Here is a 26,587-nt window from a genome sequence, read left to right as displayed (position 1 = left end):
GGTTTGGCTGGGAGTTGCCTGATCATCTTGTTACTTGCTCAGGCACCCTGGTGATCATCTTTAACCTCAAACTAATGGATAATGGAGAGCCAGAGCTGGATGTGACTTCTGACCCACAAGACATTCAGATGGCAGAAACACCTCCTGAGGGAACGTAAGTGTGACCGGTATTACAGGCCCTGATCAAACTGGGTGTGGGGTTTGACTATACAGTATGTGCATGGGGTTTTCTAAAGCGTCTCTTTCTGTACTGAGCTGGAGAATGTAGAAGATCTGTAGTTTATTCTGTAGTAGTTTGGGGTTCATGTGTGTGTTAGCCCATGGGTGTTGTGGCTGTGTTTTGGGTGAACACCTGTGCTAGCTGGTCTCAGCTTAGCCAAAGCAGGAGACTCAATGCCCTTTAGACACTTTAAAACAAGGAGCCCTAAGCTATAGGTTTAATTTTCTACACTCATCAAAGATGTTTTCATCATCAGTCTGTGCTGCTTCTAAACTTCTTTTCAATTTTGTGATTAAATGGCAAAACATGAGGCGCTGTTCAGGTCAGCCTCCATGGGTGGATGGTGCAGGGGGGCAGGTGGGGTGTATAATCACATCTGTCTGGGAGCAGGGGCCGTTCCTGGACTTTCCTGCATAGGAAGAAGAAGGATGTACTCTGAGGGCAGCTGGAGGAGCAGAGGGCCCTGTTCAGAGAGAGCTGAGTGTTTGTGGGTTGATTATGTGTAGGCTGAAAAGGAAAGAGTGAGCTGAAATGAGCCAAATGTTTGATCCCAGAGCTCTGTGGGGACACTTAGCAAGCTTTACCTTTCTAATGAGATTACATGCTTCTTCCCTGAAGTGCTTGAATTTTCCATGGGAAGTTTCAGACCCTGTAAAGCAGCTCTGTCTCTATGTATTAAGAGTGATGTTATTGAGTGCACAGTGCAGCAAACTCCTTTGATCCCTCCAGGGATCTCATGTGCTTCTCAGCCTCTTTAATGCGAGCTCTCAAGGCATCACTGCTTCTTCTTCCTAATGTTGTGGTACCATGTCTGAGTGTGAGCAGTGCAGGTTCTGTGGCAGCACACTGTTGACTCACTGAAGGGTAAGAAAGCTCTGGTAGATGGGCACACAGTGTTAAATGGTCCCTTTTATAGCTTTGACGTTTATTATGCAGATGTATTCAAACTCCCTCTTGAAACTGCAGTAGCGTATATCAGTATTTGGTAGCAGTAGTTACAATGTGCAGTTCAATAGAGTCTCTGGAGAAGACACAGATAGAAAAAAACTTTAAAGAAAAGCCTCACTTAATGTAGCTATATGGTAGTTAAAATAGAAAAGCCTTTTCTTTCACCTGGCTGTCTTGCTGAGGATGTCTTTTGGGCATTGTTCTGAAGTAGATGGCTCTCTTGCAGCAAGCCGGAGCGCCGCTCCTTCCGTGCTTATGCTGCTGTGCTTTACATCGATCCCAGGATGAGGATCTTCATCAATGGACACAAAGTGCAAACCAAACGACTCTCGTGCTGCCTCTACAAGCCAAAGTAAGTGTTGGACCCAAAATCTGCAGATGTGTGGGACCTTTTGGCATTAGAGAAAAGGTTTAGCATTTTGCTCTCCAGGTGTATTCTGCATAATTCCATGTTAAAGCCACAGAAACAGACCATAAGAGAATGGCATGAGGTGCTGATGTCATGGAAAAAGAGGTACATTTTGGAAAATCTAATGCTTTTGAAAATTGCATGAGTCATTGGTGCAATTTGGCTCCCTTTCAGAACAAACTAAGAAATGAAGATCCTTGTTCAAAATACTATATCCACACAAAACTGTTGGGTAACTGTGTTGTTTTTTTGAGCAGGACAAAGAAATACATATAGTTGGTGTTGGGATTATTACTGAAACGAAACTAGACTGAGCACTTTGAAACAGTTGCTTTTATATGTAGCTAATCTAGGTTTGAATAGAGATTGAGAAATAGCTTTCCCTCTATTCTTTTACATTCCCTTAAACAAAAAACGTGACAGTGAGCTGAGGTGTGCTTCCAGTTGGCTGAACAGAGACTGGAAAAGGTTACCAGCGTGAGAGGGGAAAAGGAAACGTATTTAAGTCTGCTTGAGGCAGTAGTGTTCTTCTGTCCCTGGGAGCACACAGTCTGCATTCTAGATACTTAAGCATGATTTGGTTTAATAAAATCGTAGTAATTTTGTAGAGTATTAGCTGATTGTTTTAGTATAGCATTTTGGCTTGCAGTGGTATTTCAGTAGTATGGGCCCACTCTCAGCTCACTAGGCGCTGTTACCTACCCCAGGCCAGCGTCATGTGCCCAATGGCTCCTGAAGAGTCTGGCTGGTTTCTAACTCAGGGCATGGTCTGTCTGTCAAGCTCATACTTCCTCATCTCCTTATGTGAGAACGTGTGAGATGGTATTAGAAACCTGAGCAAAGTCAAGGAATGTTACACCCACTACTCCCTGTGCTGGCCAGGTCAGTTGTTTCCCTGCAGATGGCAGGAAACTTGCTACTGTAAATCCTGATTTGCTGGATACAGAATTTCTGGATTTCTGACTCTGTTTTACCTACATGGGTTCCTTTGGGGTCAGCGGATGCAGCATCAGTGCTCAGCTCTTTAGCATGGCTGTGTTTCTAGCCCAGTAGCCTGGACCAGGTAAGTGTTGAACTTTCCTGGTCCAGCAAAGGGATGGAACAGGCAGCAGAGGTGCTGCTGCGTTACACCCTGAGTAGCTGGTGTGGGACATCCTGGGGGGCTCTTTGCCTTGAGTGGGGGCTCCCTCCTGCAGTAGGACTGTCAGTCAGATTGCCTTCATCTCATTAAAAGCCTGTACAGTGGCTTGTCTGCAGGTTCCAGTGTTGGTGTTAGAGAACAAAGAATGGAAATCCACCATGGATTTAGGGTATGTAAATGCCTTTACTGAAAATTAGGGTTTTGCAGCCCTTGTGCTGTTTTTCAGGAATAACAGTGTGTCTCCTAAGCTAGGCACTTGTTTTCTGTTGTCATCTGCCCCTTTTGGAAGCCATGTTTCTGTGGGAGAGACTTCTGCTCATCTTTCTGGAGCCGGTAATGTGCCAGTGGCAGGGGCAGGCTGGTTTTGTGCAGATCCTTCACTAGCAGTCCCAGCTTCCTTGGGAATGGCTTGTGTCTCCTGAAAGGTTACTTCCATCCCTTCCCCAGTACCTGTTGGAGCGTGGGTCGTGCAGGTAGAAGTAGCCAGGCCATGTGCAAGTGTGTCCCTTTACAAGGACACTCCAAGGCAGTCGGAATGAATGTCATGAGGCTGGTGATGGCTCACGGTGCCATCATCTGGGACACCCTACAGTTGCTCACAGTGCTCCCTGCTGTCCCTGTAGTCCCCTCAGGAGCTGCCCTGCCTCTGAGCTGGGCATGAGGGGATAATTCAGCTTCACCTTGCTTCTCTCTTTTTTTTTTTTCCTCAGAAAAATCAGTTGGATATGGATGAGGTAATGTGGTTATGCCTGCATGTTGAAAGCAGCCTGGCTTTCAGTGTGCTCTCTCTCTTGCCCCCAGGTAGCTTTCATCAATCTTACATAAGTTAGAGATGATACTGCCAAAATCCTGTCTCTGCAACTCCTGTCACAGTGACTTCACCCAGCTGGGTGATTTCTGGAAGTGTTAGCACCTGCCTGCTTTTTTGTCACTGAGGAAATCCTTATGAATAGCAGAAAATGAGTTTAGCAAAATGTATTTCAGGGAACTATGCTTGTGGTGTGAATTTTCTAGATTTGGGAGCAAGGGATTCCTGTTGGGGAGACTGTTTCTGACCTCAGTACCAACATCCGTATGTGCTCACTCACAGAAACAAACCTAAACAAAACTTTTCATCTGTACAGTGTGGTTTCTCATGAGTTCTGACAGTTTATCTGCCATTTGGAGGTAATCTCGTCTCTCATTGGGATCTAAATGTGATTCCAGTCAATTGGTCAGTCAAGCCTCATGTCCCTATGTAAAAAGCATTTCTAGTGGCTTTTGCTTTGGCTAAATGCTGGAAAGGTTTATTTTCCATAAAGAGTTATTTGGAGTAGGATTTTCCTCTTGATACATGTAAAACCTTGTGTCTTAAGATGATCTGAGTTCCTGCAGGCTTTGCTTGTCCCTGGTGTCGTCTTCCCTCATTACGTGCCTCTGCTCAGAAGCACTCATAAGCTTTGGCCTCTCACACATGCCCTGCTCTCACTCTGCAGCAGTCTGTGGATTGGGATCTGCATTGGGCATTTAAAGATATAGGAAAGGTGAAACAAGCCGCTGCAGCTCCAGCACAATTTACAGGGTTGTAAGTCAGATGTGGAGCACACAGAAATGTCCTGAAACTTAAAGCTCTGGTCAGATTGTTTTTCTGCTTTGAGCTAGCCCTGTGTGAGATGGACCTGTCAGATGGCACCTGTGGACAGCTGTTTGCTGGAAAAAGGAAAGGTTATTTAGCTGTAGTGGGAGGATTTTGAGAAGCTTTCCATATATATTCATTCTTCCTTTCCACTTCTGAAGAAGAAATTATTTCTCTAAGTGTTGCGATTTCCTCAGAGTATGGGTATATTTTGCCCCCACTGGCTAGTGCAGAAAAAGACAGGGTATTGTGGTTGCAACTTCTACTAAAACATCTCTGACTTAAAGAGATTTTTGCTTAGGTTCAATCAAAATGTCCAGTTCCTGATATGTAAACCTCTTCCATTTATTGAGTCTGTTGGGAGGAGTATACAGTAGCTACTTGTAGGGACTTTTTTCTCTCATGCAGTGATGAAATCTTGGTTTGACCTTACTGCTGAGTTTGCTGATTAATAAATTTTGATCATCACAGGATGTACAAATATACTTCAAACCGTTTCAAGACCCGTGCAGAGCAAGAGGTGAAGAAAGCAGAGCACATGGCAAGGATAGGTGAGTCCTCAGGGTATGCATGTGCCCTCGTTCAGCTGTTGCGAAGGGAAGGTCTGAACGCTTGCTGGGTATGACTTGGATTGCTTGCCTCTGGGATCATTGGAATTGCTCAGGAACTTGCTCAGTTATTACAGTGACTGCAGACGACCCAGACTTACTTCCGTGCAATGGAAGGAATGTACATTGTTCTCCGAGATCATTTCATCTGGGTAACAGCTGTACAGGAGTCCCAGCTGTCTGCCCTCACTCCAGCCAAAGCCTGGTTGAACCCTGTCACCCCACAGTTCTGCTCTCACCTTTAGCATATCATGAGCTCTTGGTTGTGTTCTCCTTTTGCCCTTTTCTGTTGAGGCAGCTCAAAAAGTAGATTTTTGTTCCATCACTTGATGTAAAGGGATTGGTCTGGATGTACAAGGGAGCCCTGATTTGTTTGTTTTTAACCCTTCCAGGCATACCTTTGTTTCTGTAGTCCTCAGGGAAAACCCAGTTTTCCATTATTGGATATTCAGCTTATAGAAATCACATAAGCATATAAATACAGCAAATGACTGCATTAAATCTGCAGAAATTAAACACACTAAGTAGTGTCCCTCCCTAACCCCTGATGGGGAATTGCCATAGTGAAGAAGGAATCTTGGAAGTTGTAAGTGACCTATACATGACCTGTATCTACTGGTAGGTTTTATAAATCAACTCCGAAAATCATTTGAGGGCATGTGTCCTCTGCCCCTGTATCAGAGCTGCAGGTCAGATACGCCAGGGCTAGTGCCATGTTCAACTTGTGTGGTGTCACAGAGGGCAGCATGGCTTCATAGCAGCAGAGTGAAATGGTGTGAATTGCTGTGTTCTCTGTTCCTTCTTTAGGAAGTAAAGCCTGGCAAGATATACTTCAAAAGATGAAGTGTAAGCAGATCTTATCGTGTGCCTCAATCCTCATAGATGAATTTATGTTTAACTTGAGTCCTACAGCCAAGGCAGGTCTTCAGCACACATTCCCATTGTCTCTCAAGAAGGTGCGAAGAGCAAGATTTAGAGATGCTTCTTCTCTGCAGCAGTCCATGAGGCTTTCATGATACTTAAAAGTGGAGCTTTAGTGTCTGACTCTGAAAAATGCTGCCATTGGTGTTCCAGTGCTGAGAACAGGTCTCATTGGCATGGAAACGTTACTCATTTCCATCACCAAACCTGCCTGGTGCCTCTGGCTGTACAGGGAACCAGCACTGTGCCCAGGTGGCCAAGAAGGCCAATGGCATCCTGGCCTGTTTTAGAAATAGAGTGGCCAGCAGGACTAGAGAAGTGATTCTTCCCCATCTGTACTTGGCACTGGTGAGGCCACACCTGGAGTACTGTGTCCAGTTCTGGGTCCCTCACTTAAAGAAGGACATTGAGGTGTTGGAGCAAGTCCATAGAAGGACAACAAAGGTGGTGAAGGGTCTGGAGCGCATATCCTGTGAGGAGCGGCTGAGGGAGCTGGGGTTGTTTGGCCTGGGGAAGAAGAGGCTCAGAGGAGGCCTTATTAGTCTACAACTCCCTGAAAGGAGGTTTTAGCCGGGTGGGGGTTGGTCTCTTCTCTCAGGCATCTAGTCACAGGACCAGAGGACATAGTCTCAAGCTGTGCCAGGGGAGGTTTTAGGTTGGACATTAGGAAGAATATCTTCACAGAAGGGGTCATTTAGACATTGGAATGCCCAGGGAGCTAATGGAGTCACCATCCCTGGAGGTGTTTAAGGGAGAACTGGATGTGGCACTTAGTGCCATGATCTATTTGACGTAGTGGTGTTAGGTCATAGGTTGGACTCGATGATCTTGGAGGTCTTTTCCAACCTAAATGATTCTGTAATTCTGTGAACCGGCCCGGTGCCTCCAGGGGTGCAGGGATCACTGAACTGTCCCAGTGCCCCCTGGGGGAGAGGGGGTGCTGAGCAAAGTGCTTAGGATGTGGTGGTGAAAACTCCCAGCTGACCTCAAACTGTTACTGCAAGATTGGGTCACATGGAGCCTCCAGGACTAAAATATGCTCATAGCATTATCCTCAGCCTCAGCAGCACATATCTCATTGCTTTGCTTGTAGGAAAATGGATTTAATTTGTAACAGCCAAGCTCTCTTGTTCGGTTGTTGGTAGAAAAGATTAATTTCTCCAGCTTTCCAGAGGGATTCTCACCCAGGAATGATTTGCAGTGTGCTCTTTCAAACCCCAGGAGTGCATTGAGAGAAATGGTGGGTCTCAGCTGAGCAAACAGCAGTTCCAGCCTGCCAGAGCTGCCTGCCAGGGATGTGTTGGAATCCATCAGACTGAGAGAGTGCTGATTCTCTGGAAGTAGCTTATGAGCTTGTGGAATGAAAACTTAGGATAACCAGAAAATAGCTGGAGGAGGAGGATGTATGGGCAGCTGTGACTATTGGTGACATGGCTTTGGCATATTGTAGGAAGAGCCATGTCTAAGAAGTAAAGACATACATATGTTTAAGGTGAGGAAAAGCCGTTTTTTCATTCCATGGGAACTGACTTCCTGCTTCATGTGATAGGCTATAGTATCCAGATCCCTAAGTGAGTGGGTGGACCTAGGAAAAAAGTACTATTCCTGGGCAAGGTGGCTGTGAAAGACCATCAGCTGCTTTCTGTGTCCTTCAGAACCAAGACTGAGTACTACACTGAGGCACCTTGGTGTTGCCATTGCCTGGCTTGTAGAAATCCCCTTCCAAAGTTTGGAAAGCAAACAAACAGGAGAGGTGAGGAATCATGCAGGTGTCCAGTACTGGAAGTCGTTAACAGCTCTGTGCTGCACAGAGTATTATTTTGGAGTATTTTGGTGTGTCCAGTGCCTTGCTTGGCAGTGCCATGGGTATGCTGTGCCTTTTGTCCTCTGGGAGGATGTGCATGCAGGTACTTGCTGCTGTGTGCTCGCTGTCCTGCGTAGGACACAAAACATTTTACCCACTGGGGCCTCAGCCCTGTCAGCTGTCTCAGTTGTCACTGCGTTAGTGGAGCAGGTTTGACCTGTGCCCTTCTGGGTTACCGCTGTGTTCTTTCCACTAGCCACAGATATTTTTAGCCCACCAGCAACTTCCCTACAAGCTCTGATTGAAGTGGACTGAGTGCTTTAAACAGCCTCCAGATTCCTGTGGGTTTGATTTAGCCAGGCTGTCTCTTGATGATGGTTGCTTACACAGCACAGTCCTGCTGTGACCTGCTTGGTGAGCAGCTGTGAACTCAGAGAGTGCTGCTGTGGGAATGAGGGGAACACAGCTCCAATGGGATGCTGCATAGGAAGGAAAAGGGATTGTTATTGTAGTGATATAAGTGAGCTGACTGGCTACAGACTTTTGTTTCCTTCTGTCTGGCAACTGAGTGCTGCTTTTCAGAGAGATGCTGGTAATCCCTAGGAGCCAGTTGCTACCCTATCATCTTTCTGCTTACCCCGTCCTCTGTAAATCTTAGACAAGGTTGTTCCTCAGTTGTTGTGTTTCTTGTTTTGAGAGTCTCACAGCTGCAGTTTGTCTCTGTGTGAGAAGAGCAGGGAGGGAGATGGCTTTTGGGTGTGCTATAACCGTGCTGCTGCCCCCCTGTTGCGAGAGTGTGGGCCTTCTGCTCACCTTGGTGTGAGCCACACTGTCCCTCAGCATGCACCCATTGTATTTCCAAATCACAGAATCACAGAATGGTTTGGATTGGAAGGGACCTTAAAGCTCTTCTCATTCCATGCCCTTCCACTAGGCAGGGCAACTTCCACTAGACCTGGATGCTCCAAGCCCTGTCAAACCTGGCCTTGAACACTTCCAGAGATGGGGCAGCCACAGTTTATTTGGGCAACCTGTGCCAGTGCCTCACCACCTTCACATGGAAGAATTTCTTCCCAACAGTCTCTCTAGCCCTATTCTCTGTCAGTCAGAAGCCATTCCCCCTTGTCCTGTCATTCCAGGCCCTTGTCCAAAGTCCCTCTCCAGCTCTCTTGGAGCCTCTTTAGGCATTGGAAGGCGCTCCAAGGTCTCCCTGGAACCTTCTCTTCTCCAGGCTGAACACTCCAAGTTCTCCCAGCCTGTCTCCAGAGCAGAGCTGCTCCAGCTCTTGGAGCATCTCTGTGGCCTCCTCTGGACTTGCTCCAGCAGCTCCATGTCCTTCTGATGTTGAGGCCCCAGAGCTGGAGGCAGCTCTGCAGGTGGGCAGCGTCTCAATGGAGTGAAGCAGAGGGGCAGATTTCTCCCCTCCCCTGCTGCCCACACTGTGGGATGAACCCAGCACACGGGGGGTTTCTGGGTGCCAGTGCACACAGCTGGGACATGTCCAACCTCTCACCCACAAGCACTCCCAAGTCCTTTTCAGGGCTGCTCTCAATCCATTCTCCTTGCTGAAAATGAGGTTTATTGAATGAATCTTAAGCGATATAAGGGTTGTGTGCGCCTATCGCCAGCATTCCTCTTGCTCTAGGAAAGAAGTGAAAAGGGGAGTATCTTTTATGTATTAAGTTTCTTGCATGCAAGGATCAGGTACAGGGTAGGTTTTCAGAACGCTGGGTCCTATTTCGTGGATAGCACAGATTTCTCCTTTTCCAGGCAAAATTTAGCTATTATCAGAGACAGAAGCATTTCTGAGAGTAGTCTTTTCCCTTCATCTCTGCAAGAAAATGATCTCTTTGGAATTCCTTTTCAAGCCTGTTTTTGTGAGAGTCTTTCTGTGAATCATTGCCAGGCAGAGCGGGCAGGGCCACTGGTATCCTTATGCTTTCCAGTTCTTTGTTGACTTCCTCTAGGATCCTTCCTTTAAACGTGCTTTTGCAGAGTTTATCCCTGCAATTGTGACAGTGTTGACTGTGACCTCTGAGCATGTTTGAGATGCTGTGTTGGTGGGGCCCTCTCATGTAAGGTTTGATTTTTGTACCTTTTTGTGTTTCTTTGTACCCTTGTAACACATCCGTGCAGCAAAGGCTCTCTGGAATCGCTCTCCTGTACTGACTGGCTGACATCATCCTTGTCCCTGTGTGTTTCAGCAGAGGAGAAGGCTCGTGAGGCAGAGAGCAAAGCTCGTGTCCTTGAGCAGCGCCTTGGAGGGGATCTCACGCGGGAGTCCAGGGTGAGCCTTGTGCTTTAGCAGCATGGTTTGTTTTGGGCACTGAGGGACGGTTCAGAGCACTGGCAGTGGAGCAGTGCTGGCTGAGCAGCACCTGTGGCAGCCCCCCCATGGCAGCATCCTGTGTGCTGGTGGTGACTCCAGTCAATGGTGAGCTGCCAGCAGCGTTCAGGCAGCTCCATCATCTCCTTACCGCTGTACGTGCTTCACGTTCTGCACTTGATGTCTGGCCCAAGTGGGACGCATGCTGGCATTCCCCTGCCCACGCCCCCCATATATCCTGGGTGGGAAGGTGACCTCTAAGCCCCAGATGCTGTTTGCTGTCAGACTCTGTGGAAGAGGCCTAAGGAACAGGAGGTGTTGGAACAGGAGTAGAACTGGGGGCTTTTTGGCTGTTCCCCCTTGCCTGTGCAGCTGTCTCTAAGGCATTTGGGCAGGGGCTTTTGGAGAGGGGCTCTTTGCTTCCTCCCGGTGGGACTGTGGCTTTGAGAGGGGCAAGGCTGAACCCCAGTGCTGCAGGGGGGGAGGAGGGTTGGCAGGGATACCGAGAGGGTCAGCAAGTGACACCAGCTTAAAATCAATGGGCTTCCTATTGACATCAGATGGAAACAACAGTATCCAAGTGCTGTTTCCCTGTGCTCAGTTGCCTCTAGTTTCAGTTTCCTGGGACCTTTAATTACATTTAGACATTTTCTTCCAAGCAACTGTGTAGCTGCTTAAACTACAGAGGGTAAGTGCTGCCCTACATGTGGAGTCATGCTGGTTGTCACCTGCCACCCGTCATGAATTCTTTTACATTTAGAACGATTTCTCAGATTTTTTTTGAAAGGGGAAAAAAAGTCATAATTTGAGTGAATTTTATGAATTTCCCAGCAGCAGCTTTACTGTGCTATGCCTTTTTGCAGATGACGCTGCGTCAGGTCCAGAACTCAGCCATCACCATGCGGCGGGAGGCTGATGTCAAGAAAAGGATTAAGGACGCAAAGCAGCGGTGAGTGCAGGGGCTTCCAGGCTCTAGAGTTCCCAGTGGTTAGTGCAGGGGCTTCCAAATTCTGGAGTTCCGTGGCTGTTCGCTCCCAGGTGCTCAGATGTCTCTTGTGCTTTGTGCGTGTGGTGGAGGAGGAGGAGTTCAGCTCAAAGCTTAAATATCCATGGGCATCCAGTATGCCCAGGCTATTAAACCAAGCAACTAGGTCACTATTCTGGTTACCTCTGCTGCTCCCCTCTTATCTGCTGAAAGACATGTGGGTGCGTGGGTTAAGTTGTTTGCTGTAGATGTTTACTTGGTTTTCACATCAACTTTTCACTCTTTTACTTTTCCACCTGCAGGTAAGATTCAGGCTGGTGAACCAATGTTCGCAAGTTACAATGAAAACAGCTTTAGGAATTGTAGGGATGTTTTCTGAAAACATGCTGAATTTTGTTGTAGTCAGTGCTGTGAAATTTGAAGATTTGCTTCTAGTTTACGTCTGATTGCAATTAACTTTGGCTTTTGATGTACTCACAGGAATATTTCACTCTTTATATACATTTTTTTTGCATTTCTCAAGTTAAGTGGTAACCAGAAACAAATGCTCTTAAAACAAATGCTGAGTCTGAGGAAGTTGGGGATTTGCGTATAGCATGTCTCTCTTCCCACCTGGTTGTTTGCATGCTAGTTTACATGGCTGCCTAGGTCAGAACTATCCCAGACTTGTTGCCAGAGATAGATCTAATGCATCTTAAAATGCTAAAAGGAAAGAAATACAGCTTTAATTTAAAAGTGCTAGGGCTGAGATCTGAAGGATGTAGAAACTCATGGGAGAAACTATTTCTTCAGCTTCCACGTACTTTTCCATGTACAGTTTGTCCTTTAATTCTTGAGTTTGGTGACATTAGTGCGTAAAGGAAAATTTTGTGAATGGTCTTCTGCCCCTTATGCCCATGGGCAAAATACTTTTTCCTGTTAATAAGCTGACCCTCAAAAAAAAGCTCTGGGCAGGCACATGGTTTTCCCTGTGTCCCTGCGTTCATCACTGGTGATCAGAGACAGTTCAGAAGGTCAGGCTTTTCCACAACCTTGTACTTCATCCAGAAAACAGAAGAAATTCCTGAAAAATGTGTATAATAGGAAACCTTCCATATGAACCAGTTCCCGTCACCTTTTGGAAAACTCCTGAGTTACAGAGGGTGTCCTAGGACAGTTTTCTGCTGTTTCTCTGGTGCTGAGTGCATCAATGAAAGAAGTGCTTTCTGTTTTCCAAAGCCTGCATAAGATCAGGTTATAAGTCCAAATGATAGGACAAGTACTAAATTCTTAGTAATGAAATCCCTGGCTTTTGAACCACCACTTAATTTTCCATGGTTTGGATAATAATTTGACTTCCTGTCCTCTCTGATAAAAATGAGGAGATGCCCTTCCTATTTTGTGGGGGAGTGCATGGTATTACTTGAAATGTAAGGCTCTACATCCTTTTCCAGAAGTTAGAAAAAGAAAATGAATCCCTGAGATGGGTGTTTTGCCACACCTCCTCATGCTCTTGAATCACAGTTGTCCACCTTGATGAGCTGGGACCAAAGGGTCACATTTCAGCTCAGCAGGTGGCAGTGTTGAAAACCCCTATTGGCAAAAGTTTAGATTTAAAAGTATTGAAAATTGCTATTACAGATGTTTTCCTAGAAAAGTATTATAGTCACCTGTTTTAAAGGAAGGTGTAACACAGGGTGCTGTTACATCTGTGTGGGGGAGGATGGCCTTAAACAAAAATGAATATGAATTCAGTCTATTTTGGGGATTTATTCTGAGGTGTTTCACCATTAAGACAGACTTACATCTCATATATGCAGGTGATCACAGTGCAGGGCTCGAGCATGCACAGCTCAGGTCCTCCTAATATCTGATATTAGTAGACAGCAGAACATTTTAAAGAATTCCACTATCTTCAACTAACCACTGAAGCAGAAATCAAATTCCTAAGTAGGATAAAGCACATAAGTGCTAAGAACTTTATGAGGGTGGAAGGGGGGATATAAGTGAGGTCAAAATTGAGAGAGGTGGGCAGGACTGTGGTATAGGCTCTGCCTTGTAGTAATTACAGGTTTGGACCTTGCATTTGAGGATACCTTCAGCCTGAAGCTGAGGATCCTCCTTATGAAAAATCCTCAGTGTGGGTTTCAGGGAAACTGTGGAACCTGATTAATTTAATCTGGTAAAGAGCAGTAGTTCTGTTTGTGAGACACAGGGATTTTGGTTGATTTATAGCACAAAGAGATCAATCTCAAGGCTTTCTGCCTCGCGGGAGACAGAATTTCTGGTAACCAAAGGTTCAGATTCGGAAATCCATATGTGCTCACAAACATATTTGAGGCCAACTTTTGTTGGAGTCATCGGCTGCATAGATAAAGGAGAAATCATGCAAATTGATAACCTGGCAGGACAGAAAAAAAAGGTCTGTTTAGGCTGTGTGTTGTATCCTCCAGCTTTCCAACTTAAGGAACAGCCTTTCAAAACTTGGAATTAGGTGAACTTTCCAGAATCTGAAAATCAAGACTACAGTTTTGTATCAAAATCTGAATTTTCATGGTTTATCTAGGCAGGGATCTGCATCTGGAAAATACAAACCAAAATAGCATTGGAAAGGACCAGTCTGTACCAAACAACACTCTCATGAAACTAGTTCGCTGTCGTTTTTTGAACAAACACATCTGAAGTAAAATCCAGAATCTGTTCTGAAGGAGAAAACACAACCAAATGGATAATTGTCTGTCCATCCTGAAATAGTGTCTGTATTGCAAAGTTTTTTTATTTTGTTCATGTTCAGTTGTAATGCCCATTCAACAACTGCCTTGTATTTTTCAGAAATAGGAGATTACAGGATTAATTTAATGCTCAAGGATGCCAGATTTCCATACCCTCTCTCTAACACCAATACATAATATGCTTTATTTTCAGCATCTCTGAGGCTCTGTTTCGTTCCCTTCCAGGGCACTGAAGGAACCCAAAGAGCTGAATTTTATCTTTGGGGTGAACATTGAGCAGCGTGAGCTGGATGGCATGTTCATTTATAACTGTAGTCGGCTGATCAAGATGTATGAGAAGGTGGGCCCGCAGCTGGAGGGCGGCATGTGAGTCTTGCAAATTTTTCTGCAGTCTTTTTGCTTAAACCTAGCACATTTCTACATCTAACTTAGGTTGTGCAATAACCTGGTTATGCATTAATCATTCTTCACGAGCATGAGGCCTGTTCATTTTGTCAGCCTTCAGTTTGCATTCTGACAAATAAATTATGTCTAATACTGCTTAATATTTCCCGGTTTCTTGGTATTGAGTTCTCTACATGGATTTTGGTCATCCCTGCAGCAGTATGAGGTGCTTGGGCTCAATGTTGGCGTGTGGCACTGATGAGTGCTGATACCAATAGTGCCTCATTCTGGGGACAGGGAAAATAGGTCTTGACAGCAAATACAAATATTTGAGCCCACCTTACTTTTTGTATGATGGCTCAGGTTGCAAACCTGGCAGTTTAATGTTTGTGACTGTGTGTTCCTCTTCTAGGGCATGTGGAGGAGTGGTGGGTGTGGTCGATGTGCCCTATTTGGTTCTGGAGCCAACCCATAATAAACAAGATTTCGCTGATGCCAAGGAGTATCGACACTTGCTGAAGGCCATGGGAGAGCATTTGGCTCAGTATTGGAAGGATGTTGCTATAGGTAATGAAGCTTCATGATTACCAGGGGGTGGAAGGAGAAACTTGGGTGTCTGGAGGGCAGCCAAGAGTGCAGGTGGTGATTTTGTGGTAATGGCTCCGTACTGAGCAGGATGTGGTTTGTTTTCCAGCCCAGAGAGGTATCATCAAGTTCTGGGATGAATTTGGTTATTTATCAGCAAACTGGAACCAGCCTCCATCTAGTGAACTACGCTACAAGCGCCGGAGAGCCATGGAGATCCCCACCACGATTCAGTGCGGTGCGTCCGATCTGGCTGCTCCTCCTTGGGGAAGGAGGGGCACTCCTGGCTGCAGCTGGGGAGCAGCTAAATGCGTAGGACATTTGAGATGGCCTTCATTATCGTTATCCCCTCTTAGGGCTTGTCTTCTCTGTGAGTTGCACATGATGGTACACTGTGACATCCTGGCATAAGGCTCCTTTCCTGCACAGTTCACTAACTGTGATGTTCTTCAGATCCCCTGGCAGAGCGGGGCAGGTGTGGCCAGTAGCACTGTTGAGAGTGGGCTCAGAAATGTCATATGAACTGGAACTGGTCAAAGCCACCCATCCCAGCAGCAGAGTAAAATCTGAAACTTCCCCATAGGCAATGGGAAGTGGCCAAGTAATTTACACCTTAATGCACTAACCTGCTGATCAGTACTGGGTGTGAGCACAAAGGTAACGTTTTACAGTTTCCTTGGAATTTAATGCAAGTTCTCTTCTTTGCACCTCTAAACGGCTCTGGGTAAGCCCTTGCTAGGGTTAGGGAGAGCTCAACACTATCACTTTGTCTCCTGGTAGAGGGACACCAAACTCCCTTATTTTCTCCCCAGGACTTGGGGATGAGGATGTAAGAAAAGAATGGGAGGCCATTCTTGTGGAATTATTTTGTTAGGCTCTTCTACTTTGATGGTTTTCTCAGGCCTTTCAAAGTTCCTACCAAAAAGGAGAGGCTTTACTCTCATTCTTCTTGTCCTCCCATGTTGACATCCTTGCAGAGTCTGATTTAAGGACATTTGGATTTTCCTGGCAAAACTTGATTTTGTGAAGCTGTTGGTTTCCTGGTAGGCCAGCAATACTCTCAAAGTGTTCCTGGTTCATCAAAACTGTAATAATTATTATAATTTTTTTTTCTTTTAGTGGATAAGTCTCTGACTTTTGTTGTGTTGGTATCGGTAGGAGACAGCCTGACTGCTGGGCTGAGCCATGATGTCAGGACTGGCTGTTCTGACTGATTTGTACATGCCATTGTTGCAGCAGGAGCGTGAGGTCCTCTGGTATCAGTTGATGCCAGGCTTCATTGCATTCTTGTTAGGGATGTCTTTGAGGGTTTCATACAAGCATTTTGTGAGCATGAAGCAAGAATTGACTCTGTATCCTGCGACTTTCTCACTTTTTTTTGGCCACTAATCTTGTTGCATACACTTTAGTGTGATACTTGGGCTTTGAATGGGCTGTGGGAAAAAATGACGTTGTGTGTCAGACTGTGTATTTCTAATTTGCAAAGTGTCTATGTGACAGATGTATGTCTGAAGTGGCGGACTCTCCCGTTCCAGCTAAGCTCTGTGGAGAAGAACTACCCTGATAGCTGGGTGTGCTCCATGAACCCTGATCCTGAACAAGACAGGTAAGAATCAGTTAATATTAAGACTTTTCTGCAGTGTGTCTTGCCTGTACGTTTGGAGCTTTTTTCTGGTCATCTGGTCTTTGAGAATAGTTGGAGGGATTGGCAGTAATTTGGTACCTTTAAACTGTGCTCACAGCCTATGAAAAGGCAGTGATGACATGTAGAGCTGAATGTTGGTGGACATTTGTGTGACGTGCAAATTGCAGAGGGCACCCTCGGCAAGTGACAGATGACATCAAACTGGGAGGAGCAGCTCACAAACCAGGAGGTCACGAATTCATCCAGAGGGACCTGCACAGGCTGGAGAAATGGGCCAACAGGAACCTCCTGAGGTTCAACAGGGAGAATGCAAAGTCCTGTCCCCGAGGAGGAACAACCCCGGCAGCAGTGTGTGCTGTCCATCCTGGAGCTGAGCAGGCTCAGGGAGCTCTCATCAATGTATACAAACACCTGAAGGCAGGCTGCAAAGAGGAAAGAGCCTGGCTCTTCCACTAGTGCCCAGTGGCAGGACCAGTGACCATGGTCACAAACCAGAACACAGGAGACTCCCTCTGCATGTCAGAAACACTTTTTTCCCTGTGAGGGTGACCAAGCCCTGGCCCAGGTTGCCCAGGAAAGGTGTGCACTCTCCATCCTTGGAGATATTCCGGGTCGTGGTCCTGGGCCCCTGGCTCTGGTTGGCCCTGCCTGAGCAGGAGGTGGGATCAGATGGACCCCAGAGCTGCCTCCAGCCTCAGCCAGTGATTTGGTGAAATTCGGATCCTTTGTGGCTTTTCTACACTGGCACTGGAAATACTACTGTAGCCTTAGATCATGTTAATTTTGCCATAGGCAGCATAGATGGCAGTTGGAGAATTGTCATGGTGAAGGCGGGGAGTGACGCATCTTCAGAGGGGCTTTGCAGTTGTCTTTATTGCTCCTACAGCTCCCACCCATCAGACTGCAGCAACTGCACTGGGTTGGGGTGAGCCCAGGGGGGACATTATGCATGCTTGAGGGAGCAGCACTTCCCAGCGATGAGTTTTACGGTTATAAAACATAGGTAGAATCTCGTAATTTATTTGAGTGAGGAAAATGATTGCTCCAGGCTGCTTCTCTGTGGAGAGCAACACTGCTGGAAGCCCATTCTTGACTGTGATAAGGAGGGAAGCCGCTCTGCTGAAATTCAGATGCCTTGGCTCAGGGCTTAATAACAAAGGGGATGAATCCAGGTGGTAGCTTTTAATTGGAATAAAAATTTTAATGTCTGTGGCTGAAAAGGCTACAGTGTTGATGTTTCTATTTGACAGTACTGATTTTCTGGCTTCTTCCTTTTGGCGCGTGCCATTGGAAGAATACATATGCTGACTTCCCTGTTGCTCCATGCGTGTGTGTCCTGCTGTGGAGCTCTGAGGAGTGTGGCTGTGCCAAGGTTGTTTCTGGCCAAACTGCTGTGGCAGGGCTGAGCCTGGAGCCTGAGGAGGGGCTGCCACATATCCAGCCTTTCAGATGGAAGCAATAGCAAAGCTGGGAAGGTGTTGCTAGTACACACACACACAAACATAGACAGACCATGTGTGTACACAGACATGTACGTCCAGCCCCGCAGATCAGCACAGGTGGGCGCTCTCAGCACTAACACAGACTGCACCAGCAGCCTCATCCTTTTCCCTCTTGGTTGGTCAGGATGAAGGACCACTAGTGGAAATACTCATGTCCATATCTGGCCCCTGTCTCTCTGATAATTTGCACTGGCATAAATGGGCCCTGCAGCCTGCAGTCCCAGGGAGTGAGGGGTACAGACCTCCTGTGGTTACACATAACATACACACTACAAACCTCCCAGTGTCTCACCTTGAGCATCTTTCCATCCTGATCAGATGGAGATCCTTGCTCTTCCCAGGTTCTTCTTGCCTAGAGACACCCACAGCTCTGCCTACGGCCCCATACCCATCTCTATCAGGCAGGACTCCCTGGTCCCTCCGGTAGTCGGCTCCTGCAGGTCAGCCTTAGACACCCCCTCCCCCTGCTCCCAGGTCACCTCCTGGCTGGCTCCTCTGGCCCAGCGTTTGCTGTGACTCATGTTCGTGCACACGCCAGTAGTCACTGCAGCTGGTGGCACTCAGGCACATGGGCCCCTGCAATCAGTGGTCCCACTCCAGCTGGTGGCACTCGCACCACTCTACACAGGTGCATATGTGGAATGGAGCCCCTCACCCAGGAAAAGAGGAGACATAAGGTTACAGAGGTGTCCTGACCAGCTGATGGTTTATTTACAACTGGTCGTTTTTAGTCTATTATTTCGTTGTTTTCCCATGTTTGTTCTTCCCCAAATCATCTCAGTCCCTTTCTTTCCCTGCTTTTGGTGCCTTCCATTGGTCCAGAAGATATTTCAGAGGACTGCTCCCACTGATTGGACACTGGGGCTGAGGCTGCCCTGGGACAGCCCGGGCAGTAGCCCAAATGGAGTATCTGTTCTGCTGAACAGATTTGCATTCCCCAATTCCCAGAAAACCCAGTTTGCATCCCCTAAACTGCCTTGGGCCTCTGGGCTTGTGGAAATGGACCCTAGATGGGCTGGTGGCTCCTGGAATGGCCTGGGAGTAGCCATGGAAGGGTGTTATTCAGGTCCCCCCACCTGCCTTGGTGCTCTTCCATCTGTGTGCAGACAGGGTTTTCATCATGTCACCTACCAGGAATTTGATTTACTCATGAAAGAATTTAAATTTTGTATTTACAATACCATGAAAATTCAGTGGGTGGGGGGTTTGGCTGCATTTCATGTGAGATGGATGTTGGGATGTTTTTTGGAGTGAGCCTGAGTGTCTCTGCAGTGCATGTTGTGCCATCCCATATCCCCCATGCAGGGAGCTGGGAAAGGGCAGATGAGGCACTTGACACAGGTGATCCAAACTTCTGGTCATTTCAGCTTCAGAAGGGATCTCAATAGTCTTACTCTTGGAGAATAAATAACTCCAGAACATTTTTGGATTGAGTAGGCTCTCGTGTACTTTCCAGCAACAAGTGCAGTTGTGTCCTTTACACGAGGCAGAAGATTTTCAGCAGAAGTTGCTCCAGCACTCATCTGGCTTTTAGCTGGGACCAGTTCCAAGTGCTGCACTGCCTGATTTTTCCTGCCATGTCCTTGTGCAAAGAGTTTGAACACCTTCACCTCTGCGTCCTGACCATTTCTGGTATTTGTAGTGCCTGAAGGATAACAGGATTTGAGAAGCACAGCCACCATGGGTGGGGTCCTCAAGCTGGTGTGCCATGAGGGTCTGTGCAGAGTGTCATTCAGCCAAATCGAAAATAAAGCAGTGTCAGAGCTGGTGTTGAGACTCTCCTGGCATCAGAGACCACATGGTGGTTTTTGCTGCCTTGGCACAGTGTCTGCTGTTGGCACTGAGCTGCTCCCCAGCCTTCTGGTTTGTCCACCTACACCTCAGTGGCTGCTGGTGGTATGTTATCTCAGATCATGGGAGCTGAATGCCCTTCCTCTGTCTCTGTCATGTGAAGCAATCACCCCTACCAGTGCCACAGTCTGTGTTGGGGTCAGCACTAGGTGCCACCATTGTTCACTTTGTCATGGGAAAGGCAGCATGCCTGTTAACACTGCAGTGCCAGGCTTGCTTGCCTCTCTTCTCCTACCTGACATCCACTTGGGTCCTAAATGGTATTTGAACTGGTGGCTGAAGCACCAGCTGAAGATGACTCTGTGTCTCAAAGCTTCTTGAGCACCACCAGAGTCTGGGTCCTGAGTTCCTGGCCATTCTGACTACCAAGATAATTCCTTTGTTCTGACTTGCTGCCTCCAGTGATACAGTCTGTGGGTTTGAATGCTGTGAGTTGTCTGAATTTTTCCTGTCCAAGAACTAATGGCGCTTTCGTTCTTTCGTGTGCTGTAAGACACAACTTGGCAATGCTTCCAGCCTCAGGCAATGCCATAGGCTGGGAGACTCATCCTCCACTGGGAAACCTGTGTACAGTGCCACTTGTTCAGCTTTATCTTTGGAAACTGCAGCTCTGGTGTCAGACAGTCATTTTTCAGTGATGACACATGGAACTACTCCATGGAAAATGCCCCAGCAGTGCTTCAGAGGCTGATGGAGAAACTGCTGCTTGTGTTCCAAAGCTGATCCCCATGTGTATCTGGCAGACTGGGAGATATCGCATCAGTTGGCAGGTTCAGGATCAGAGATCTTGATGAAATCATCTCTCCTCAGCATCTTGGAGCTCTGAGTGATCTACAGTGAGAGCAAGGTCCTCCTTTTACTTGTAAGGTTCACACCTGCAGGTTGACAGCTTGGCTCAGCCTCAGTGTGGAATCTGCTGGATCTCTTGTGTTGTGCAGGGGCTGTCTCGGTGCTGCTGCTTTCCTGTCTCACACGATCCCTGCGTGACCTTGCCCCACCTGGGCTGATCCTGATGTGTCTGTCCATGACTCCATTTGATGACAGGAGGTGACCTGGGCACTGCTCAGTCCCCTCCTTCTCCTCTGGCAGTGCTCCTGAGGGACAGCTGCTCAGCTAGCACTTTAAAGGTGATGCCAGTCCACTTGAGAGAGTATTTCCTACCTGTGTTTTCCTCCTCTCTCAAGGACTCTTCCAGGATTCTGCACCTGAGAGGACCTGGGGGAGTAGGATACTCACCACTGTTTTGTAGGCCATAGGCTGAACAGGACGGGAAAAGCAAATAGCTACAGGATATTGCAAAGGAAAGAGTGTGGCCTAGGGTGGCAAGCCAGAGGGCATCTGCTGCTGGAAGACTTGTGGGATGATGTCTTAGTCATGGGTTACTAGTACTGTGCTTTCCTTTCTGAAGGGAAAGGAAGTCCGTAAAAAGAGGAACTGATATGAAGACATAAGCTGATAGGAAGGAAAATTGCTGAAAAAGTCTGGAGTACAGATGCAGAACAGAAACCAGTCACAGCTGTTCCTGGGCTCTGAATTGGTGATTCCCAGCATAAATGCATTTTATTAACAACTATGCCTTCGCTCCTTAAATCATATCTGTTTCCCAAGAAGAAAACTACTGCTTTTGGGATTGTGGCTACTGCAGAAAGGAAAGTGGTTTTCCTGCTACATTTGGGATGGGATGTTGGGGCAATCCTGTGTGAGAATGGCACAGGTTCTGCCATTCTTGCTGATCTTGTCTGACCTTCCCTCCATGCTAGATGTGAGGCTGCAGAGCAGAAACAGAAGGTACCACTGGGAACTCTGAAAAAAGACTCAAAATCACATGAGGAAAAGCAGAAACAACTGACAGAGAAAATCCGCCAGCAGCAGGAAAAACTGGAAGCTCTGCAGGTGAGTCTGGAGGTCTCCAGCTAAGCAAAGCAGGTTTGAGGGACCTCCTAGTGCAAAGGGATGCTCCTGAGTCTGATGCCACCTGTGCTCCTTCATGGGGCAGGGTTTGTTTTAATAACAGAAGACGAGCATCTAAGCTTGCATTTCATTTTCTGATGGGAAAACGGGAGTGACATCTGTCTCTTGAAGGACACAGAACACACTTTCTTATAATTGTTGGTTTTAACCTGGAAGACTGTTGGGCTGGGTTCAGGCACCACCTGGCAGCTTGTAAAGATGACCTTTCTGATTTATTTTTTTTAAATAGAAAACCACTCCAATTCGATCTCAAGCTGACTTGAAGAAACTGCCTCTGGAAGTGACCGCACGACCTTCAGGAGAGGTAAATGGCATACTGCTGTAGGCTTTTACTCTTTCGTGCTTCCTTAGCTGCTCTGAACAGCAGTTCCTCACTCTGCCACCCTTCCTCTCTCTGTACCCACATTTGTTCCAGCACACTCGACCTCAGCGCCCACGATCTCCTCCTTTGCCTGATGTAATCAAGAACGCTCCCAGCAGACCACCAGGATCTTCACCTCCTCCCAAGTCCAGCAGTCAGCTGAAAAAGAGCTCTTCAGATCGTTCAAATACCAGCTCTTCCAAGCTGGCCAGCACGCTCTTCACAGAGGAGGCCAGCACTTCCAGGACACACCAGAACACTGTGACATCTGGGAAGTCTAACAGCACTTTAAAAACTCTTGCCAAACCAGATACAGCCACAAAGTCCCTCTCTGCTGGCCTGCAGAGCCCTAAAAGCCCACGTGAGACACCCAGTCCAAAAGCTGCCAAGGTGCCAGCAGTAAAGAAATCTGCCTCTGGCAAATGCTCACAGGTGAGAATCAACAGGATAAAACCCCTCAGCTCCTCACCCACCGTCCTGCTCAGCCTGCCTGCTCTGTCCCATGAGATGTGCACTGTGGGCCCTGCGCAAGACGAGAACTTTTACTTTACTCTGGGGTTAGGGTGCCATTTACACCCCTCAAGAAGACTTGTTTCATCTCTCTCCTGTTAGGCCAGATTGTTTTTTTGGGAAAAAAAGAATGTGAAGTGGTGGGGTGAGCATTTGCATGATCACGTAGCACCTCTAAAACCTTTCAGAAAAGCTGATTAACTTCCAAATTAAATACTGGATGTTGGGCGTTTTTTCTTTTTGTTTTTAACTTGGCGGAAAGAAGGTTTTTGGTTGATAGTAGGGTGGAATTAACAGCTTGAGTTTGTTTGCTTCCTGAAGGCCTCCAGCACTCGGAAGAGGACCTTGAACATCCCAGAGGATGGGTCTGAGGAGGAGGGGGAGCACAAAAAGGAGAGGACAAAACGAGGAAAATTTGTGGCAGTGAAAGAAGAGAAGGATTCCAATGAGGTGGTAGTGGAGGTGAGAGTGTGCTGCTTTCCCCAGTAGAAGGTACTTGTCAGGTGTTTATAATCTTGGTGGGAGGCAGCTAATGTGAGCTCTCTCTCTGCTCCCAGCTCACAGACAGTGCTGGAGAGGAAGAGCTGGTGGAACTGAAGAAAGCTCAAAAAGGTGAGAAAAGAGCCATTGGGCTGCTGCTGGTTATCTGACATAGAAAAGAACTTGCAGAACTAGACTCATCAGTTAAACGTGTGATTTCAGTAATGAGCTTTTTGAATAAGAAATAGTGTAAATTTGAGTCCCAGACCCTGAGATGACCTTAACTTGCGTGAAACATTTTGGCTGGGAACCCTTTGATTAGACCAGAGGCAATTGTGGCGTGGGAGGCTCTGTGGTCGAGGGCTGCATCATGCTGACAGGTGTGGGACTGGGCTGTGGGGTATAACTGATGACATGTTCACCCTTCCTGAGTGGATCGTGGAGCCGTGCCAGCTGGCAAATGCTCAGGACTGTATCCAGACCTGCTGCACTGCAGTGAGAGAAGAGGGGCTGGGACACCCCAAAAAAGGTGATAGCCAGTGTGGTACTGCACCTTCTGCCAGAGAAGGGCATCTCTTCAGCATGCTTCCAAGGAGCTGTCTGGAAACTAGGGACATGTGGCAAATTGTCCTAGAGGCTTTCACGAGCCTGGAAAGCCCATGTCAAACAACCTGGAGTACAGGAGAAACCTTCTGTCTGGAAAGCCAGGTCATTTTCATGCATCTTAATGTTTCTCAGCAAGAGCTGAGCTGTGTGCCTATTGTGTTTTGATGGTGTCTGTACTATTTGAGGGCCTTTTGCAACCGGACATGCCTGTCTTGTATTGGTCTTTTTAGCCACCAGCGCACTTGTGACAAACGTGGGTAGAGACCTTTCCCAAATCTTCGTTCGCAAAGCCCAGCCATGAAAAAAATGAAAATGAACTACTTGAGGGCATTGTCATAGGTTCAGGTGTGCTCCCCACTGAGGTGCCTGAATCTCAAGAGCTCCTACGGAATGTGCTTTTCAGCAGCCAAAGGTTTGCAAACACCTTTGCTTCCTCCTCACAGATAAGGGGCTGCATGTGGAGGTGCGTGTGAACAAGGAGTGGTTCACGGGCCGTGTCACAGCTGTGGAAAGGGGCAGACATGCGATCCGCTGGAAGGTGAAGTTTGATTATGTCCCTACAGACACCACACCACGGGATCGCTGGTAACTATCTCGAGCTACTGGATTTTGGAGGCTTGTTTTGCTTTTGGGAAGAAGGGCCTGCTTTACTGCCGTAGATGCTGAACTGAAGACAAATATGTTGCTGTCATGTCAGGGAGCATGTGAGCTCAGGACAGGGCAGTGGCTTCCTAACGAATGGGCATGACAGACTCCATCAGTCATGCCGTGGAGGCAGCTGTTGTTTGTCTAGAGGTCTGAGTGACACTTGGGTACAGGTGCTGATTAAGCTATTAATGGTGTTTCAGATATGTCCAATGTAGAAGAAGATTCCTGACATTCCCTTAATACTTTTTCTCAGGGTAGAGAAAGGCAGTGAGGATGTGAGGCTGATGAAGCCTCCCTCTCCTGAGTACCAGGCTCCAGACACACAGCAGGAAGAGGAGGTGGTTGTGGCTGAACCTTCTACCTCAGACTGCGTCAGAATCGAGCCCGACACCACTGGTCCCAGCAGCAGCCAAGAAACAGTTGACCTTCTAGTCCAGATCCTTCGGTGGGTTCACTGCAGACCCTTGGGAGCTCTGCAGTCTGATTGCTTTGGCCTGGTTAACTCCTAACTCTGGCTTTGTTTTTCTTTCCTGCACAGGAATTGTTTGCGGTACTTCTTGCCTCCAAATTTTCCAATCTCCAAGAATGAGCTGAGTTCCATGAGCTCGGAAGGGTTGTTGTCATTTCCCTTGGTAAGTCCACTACTTCTAGGAACATAAGTTTGGGGTTTTCCCATACATATTCCATTCTTATGGCAAATGCGCATACTGTTGATGCAAGAGCACACTCTTGAAAAGGTGACTTGGATCCTCGGCAGACTGACATAGCTGAGGAAAAGAATGAGAGCTCTGAGAGATGCCCTGAGTCTTGTGACAGTCGTCTCAGGATATTTCTAGTTACCGTACATCTATGTGGGAATGCTGTTGGCTGCTACTATCCCAAATTCTTATCTATCATTGTTAAACTTTTAAAAAAAGAGAGGCCAGGTTAGAGGTTTGTAGAAGCAGGATGCAGACATATCTGTAGTTTTTGCTCCCTGCCTTATAACTTAGGGGGAGGCAATCTTAAAAATGGAAGAGAACATGGCCTCCATTTATCTGGGTACAGAACAGGTGGGGCTGAGCTTCCACCAGTGTCTGTGAGCTGGTACTGGGAGATCCAGTGCTGGCTGGAATGCAGAGCAAGGGAACTGGCCTCTCTGACTTCTCCCTCCTCTGACATACCAGCAAGGGAGACCTTTCCAAGAGGCACCTGTACATGACAAAAACCACCTGCAGATGACCAAAGCCAGTGCTGTTTGGTACTCCCATGCTTGCAGTGGGTGTATTGGCAGTTTCTCTCTTGTCTCCTCCTCTTCTCTCTGTTAACTCAGGCATCTGCTGGAGTTACCACTCCCACTGCTTCCACAGGATACCTTGGTCATGTCTGGGGTATTTGGCGAGTGCAGGTGTTCCTACCTCACAGTGACAGGCTGTGTTGTCTGGGTGATCTGTACCAAGGACACTCACAGTGTACAGGGGCTGTCAAGTCTTGCTGCAGCATACCCGTGAGTTCAGGCTTTTTAAAACACGTTGCACCCTAATCTAAATTCAGGCAGCTTTGGGGGCAGTCCTGATACTGGAAGAATGTGAAAACCCCTTAGAGTTTCGTGCTGGCTGCAGTAGGCAAATCAGATACAAATGTGAGCATGGGCAAGGCGTGCAGAGACATGCTGTGGGGAGGATTTGGTCACAGGGGCCGGGAGTTTGGTTCTTCTACAAGCCTGTGAGTGCTGCTGTTTTTGTGATGCTCGGTGCTTTCTCTTAACATGTCATCTGTTGTGTTTTGTCTGCTGCAGAAAGAATATTTCAAACAATATGAGGCGGGTCTGCAGAACCTGTGCAATTCATATCAGACACGCGCCGATGCCCGGGCCAAAGCCTGTGAGGAAAACCTCCGGAACTCGGAGAGGAAGCTGAGGGAAACAGAGGAGAAACTACAGAAACTGAGGACTAACATCATGGCCCTTCTGCAGAAAGTGCAGGAGGTGGGTGAGGAAGAGAGGCAAACCCTGAGCTGCCCCAGAGTAGCCACCTGGCCCAGCCCTTTCTGGGCATTCCAGGTGTTTCAATCCAGCATCTTACTGGGCTCCAGCTCTTCCTCAGCTGGGAGCAACGTGGACTCAGCCCATCAAAAGCAGACAAGTGCACAGCTGCTGTCCCTGCCCACTCTTGGGATCCAGGCCGTTGGGGTCCCATTGAGTATTAATTCTCATAGGATGATTTGTTATGGCATGTACATACTGCACAAGTTCTGTTTGTTCTCTGCATTCTGCTGCAGAATTGGCACAGGCAGTGCTCTGCAGGGAGTTTTTGCCCCGTTCTTGGGCAGATCCTGAACCCCTTCCAGAAATGCAAACTTTTAAGCAAATAATATA

At 47.3% G+C, this 26,587-nt stretch overlaps 1 protein-coding gene across 6 annotated transcripts in view; it reads left to right on the top strand.

The window, feature by feature from the left end:
* The window catches only part of MORC2 (MORC family CW-type zinc finger 2), a 48,259-nt gene that overhangs the window by 20,316 nt on the left and 1,356 nt on the right, over positions 1-26,587 (top strand). For 3 of the 6 annotated variants that reach the window (XM_027670503.1, XM_027670499.1, XM_027670504.1), the window contains 18 exons: positions 43-154; positions 1,395-1,520; positions 4,805-4,884; positions 9,871-9,953; positions 10,856-10,941; positions 13,914-14,054; positions 14,485-14,639; positions 14,767-14,895; positions 16,158-16,263; positions 21,416-21,548; positions 21,856-21,930; positions 22,042-22,419; positions 22,819-22,959; positions 23,055-23,109; positions 24,027-24,168; positions 24,485-24,676; positions 24,770-24,863; positions 26,009-26,197. In XM_027670503.1, coding sequence (XP_027526304.1) covers positions 43-154; positions 1,395-1,520; positions 4,805-4,884; positions 9,871-9,953; positions 10,856-10,941; positions 13,914-14,054; positions 14,485-14,639; positions 14,767-14,895; positions 16,158-16,263; positions 21,416-21,548; positions 21,856-21,930; positions 22,042-22,419; positions 22,819-22,959; positions 23,055-23,109; positions 24,027-24,168; positions 24,485-24,676; positions 24,770-24,863; positions 26,009-26,197 — 2,417 coding nt within the window. Of the gene's footprint in view, positions 1-42; positions 155-1,394; positions 1,521-4,804; positions 4,885-9,870; positions 9,959-10,855; positions 10,942-13,913; positions 14,055-14,484; positions 14,640-14,766; positions 14,896-16,157; positions 16,264-21,415; positions 21,549-21,855; positions 21,931-22,041; positions 22,420-22,818; positions 22,960-23,054; positions 23,110-24,026; positions 24,169-24,484; positions 24,677-24,769; positions 24,864-26,008; positions 26,198-26,587 lie in introns of all 6 variants that reach the window. The other 3 variants (XM_027670501.1, XM_027670502.1, XM_027670500.1) reach the window with 3 other exon arrangements.

This window comes from Neopelma chrysocephalum, unplaced genomic scaffold, assembly GCF_003984885.1.
Source record: "Neopelma chrysocephalum unplaced genomic scaffold, ASM398488v2 Primary Assembly neopelma1_96873, whole genome shotgun sequence".
Lineage (NCBI taxonomy): Eukaryota > Metazoa > Chordata > Aves > Passeriformes > Pipridae > Neopelma > Neopelma chrysocephalum.
The sequence above is the reverse complement of the archived record's forward strand: the minus strand, read 5'-3'. Positions and strand labels throughout refer to the sequence as shown.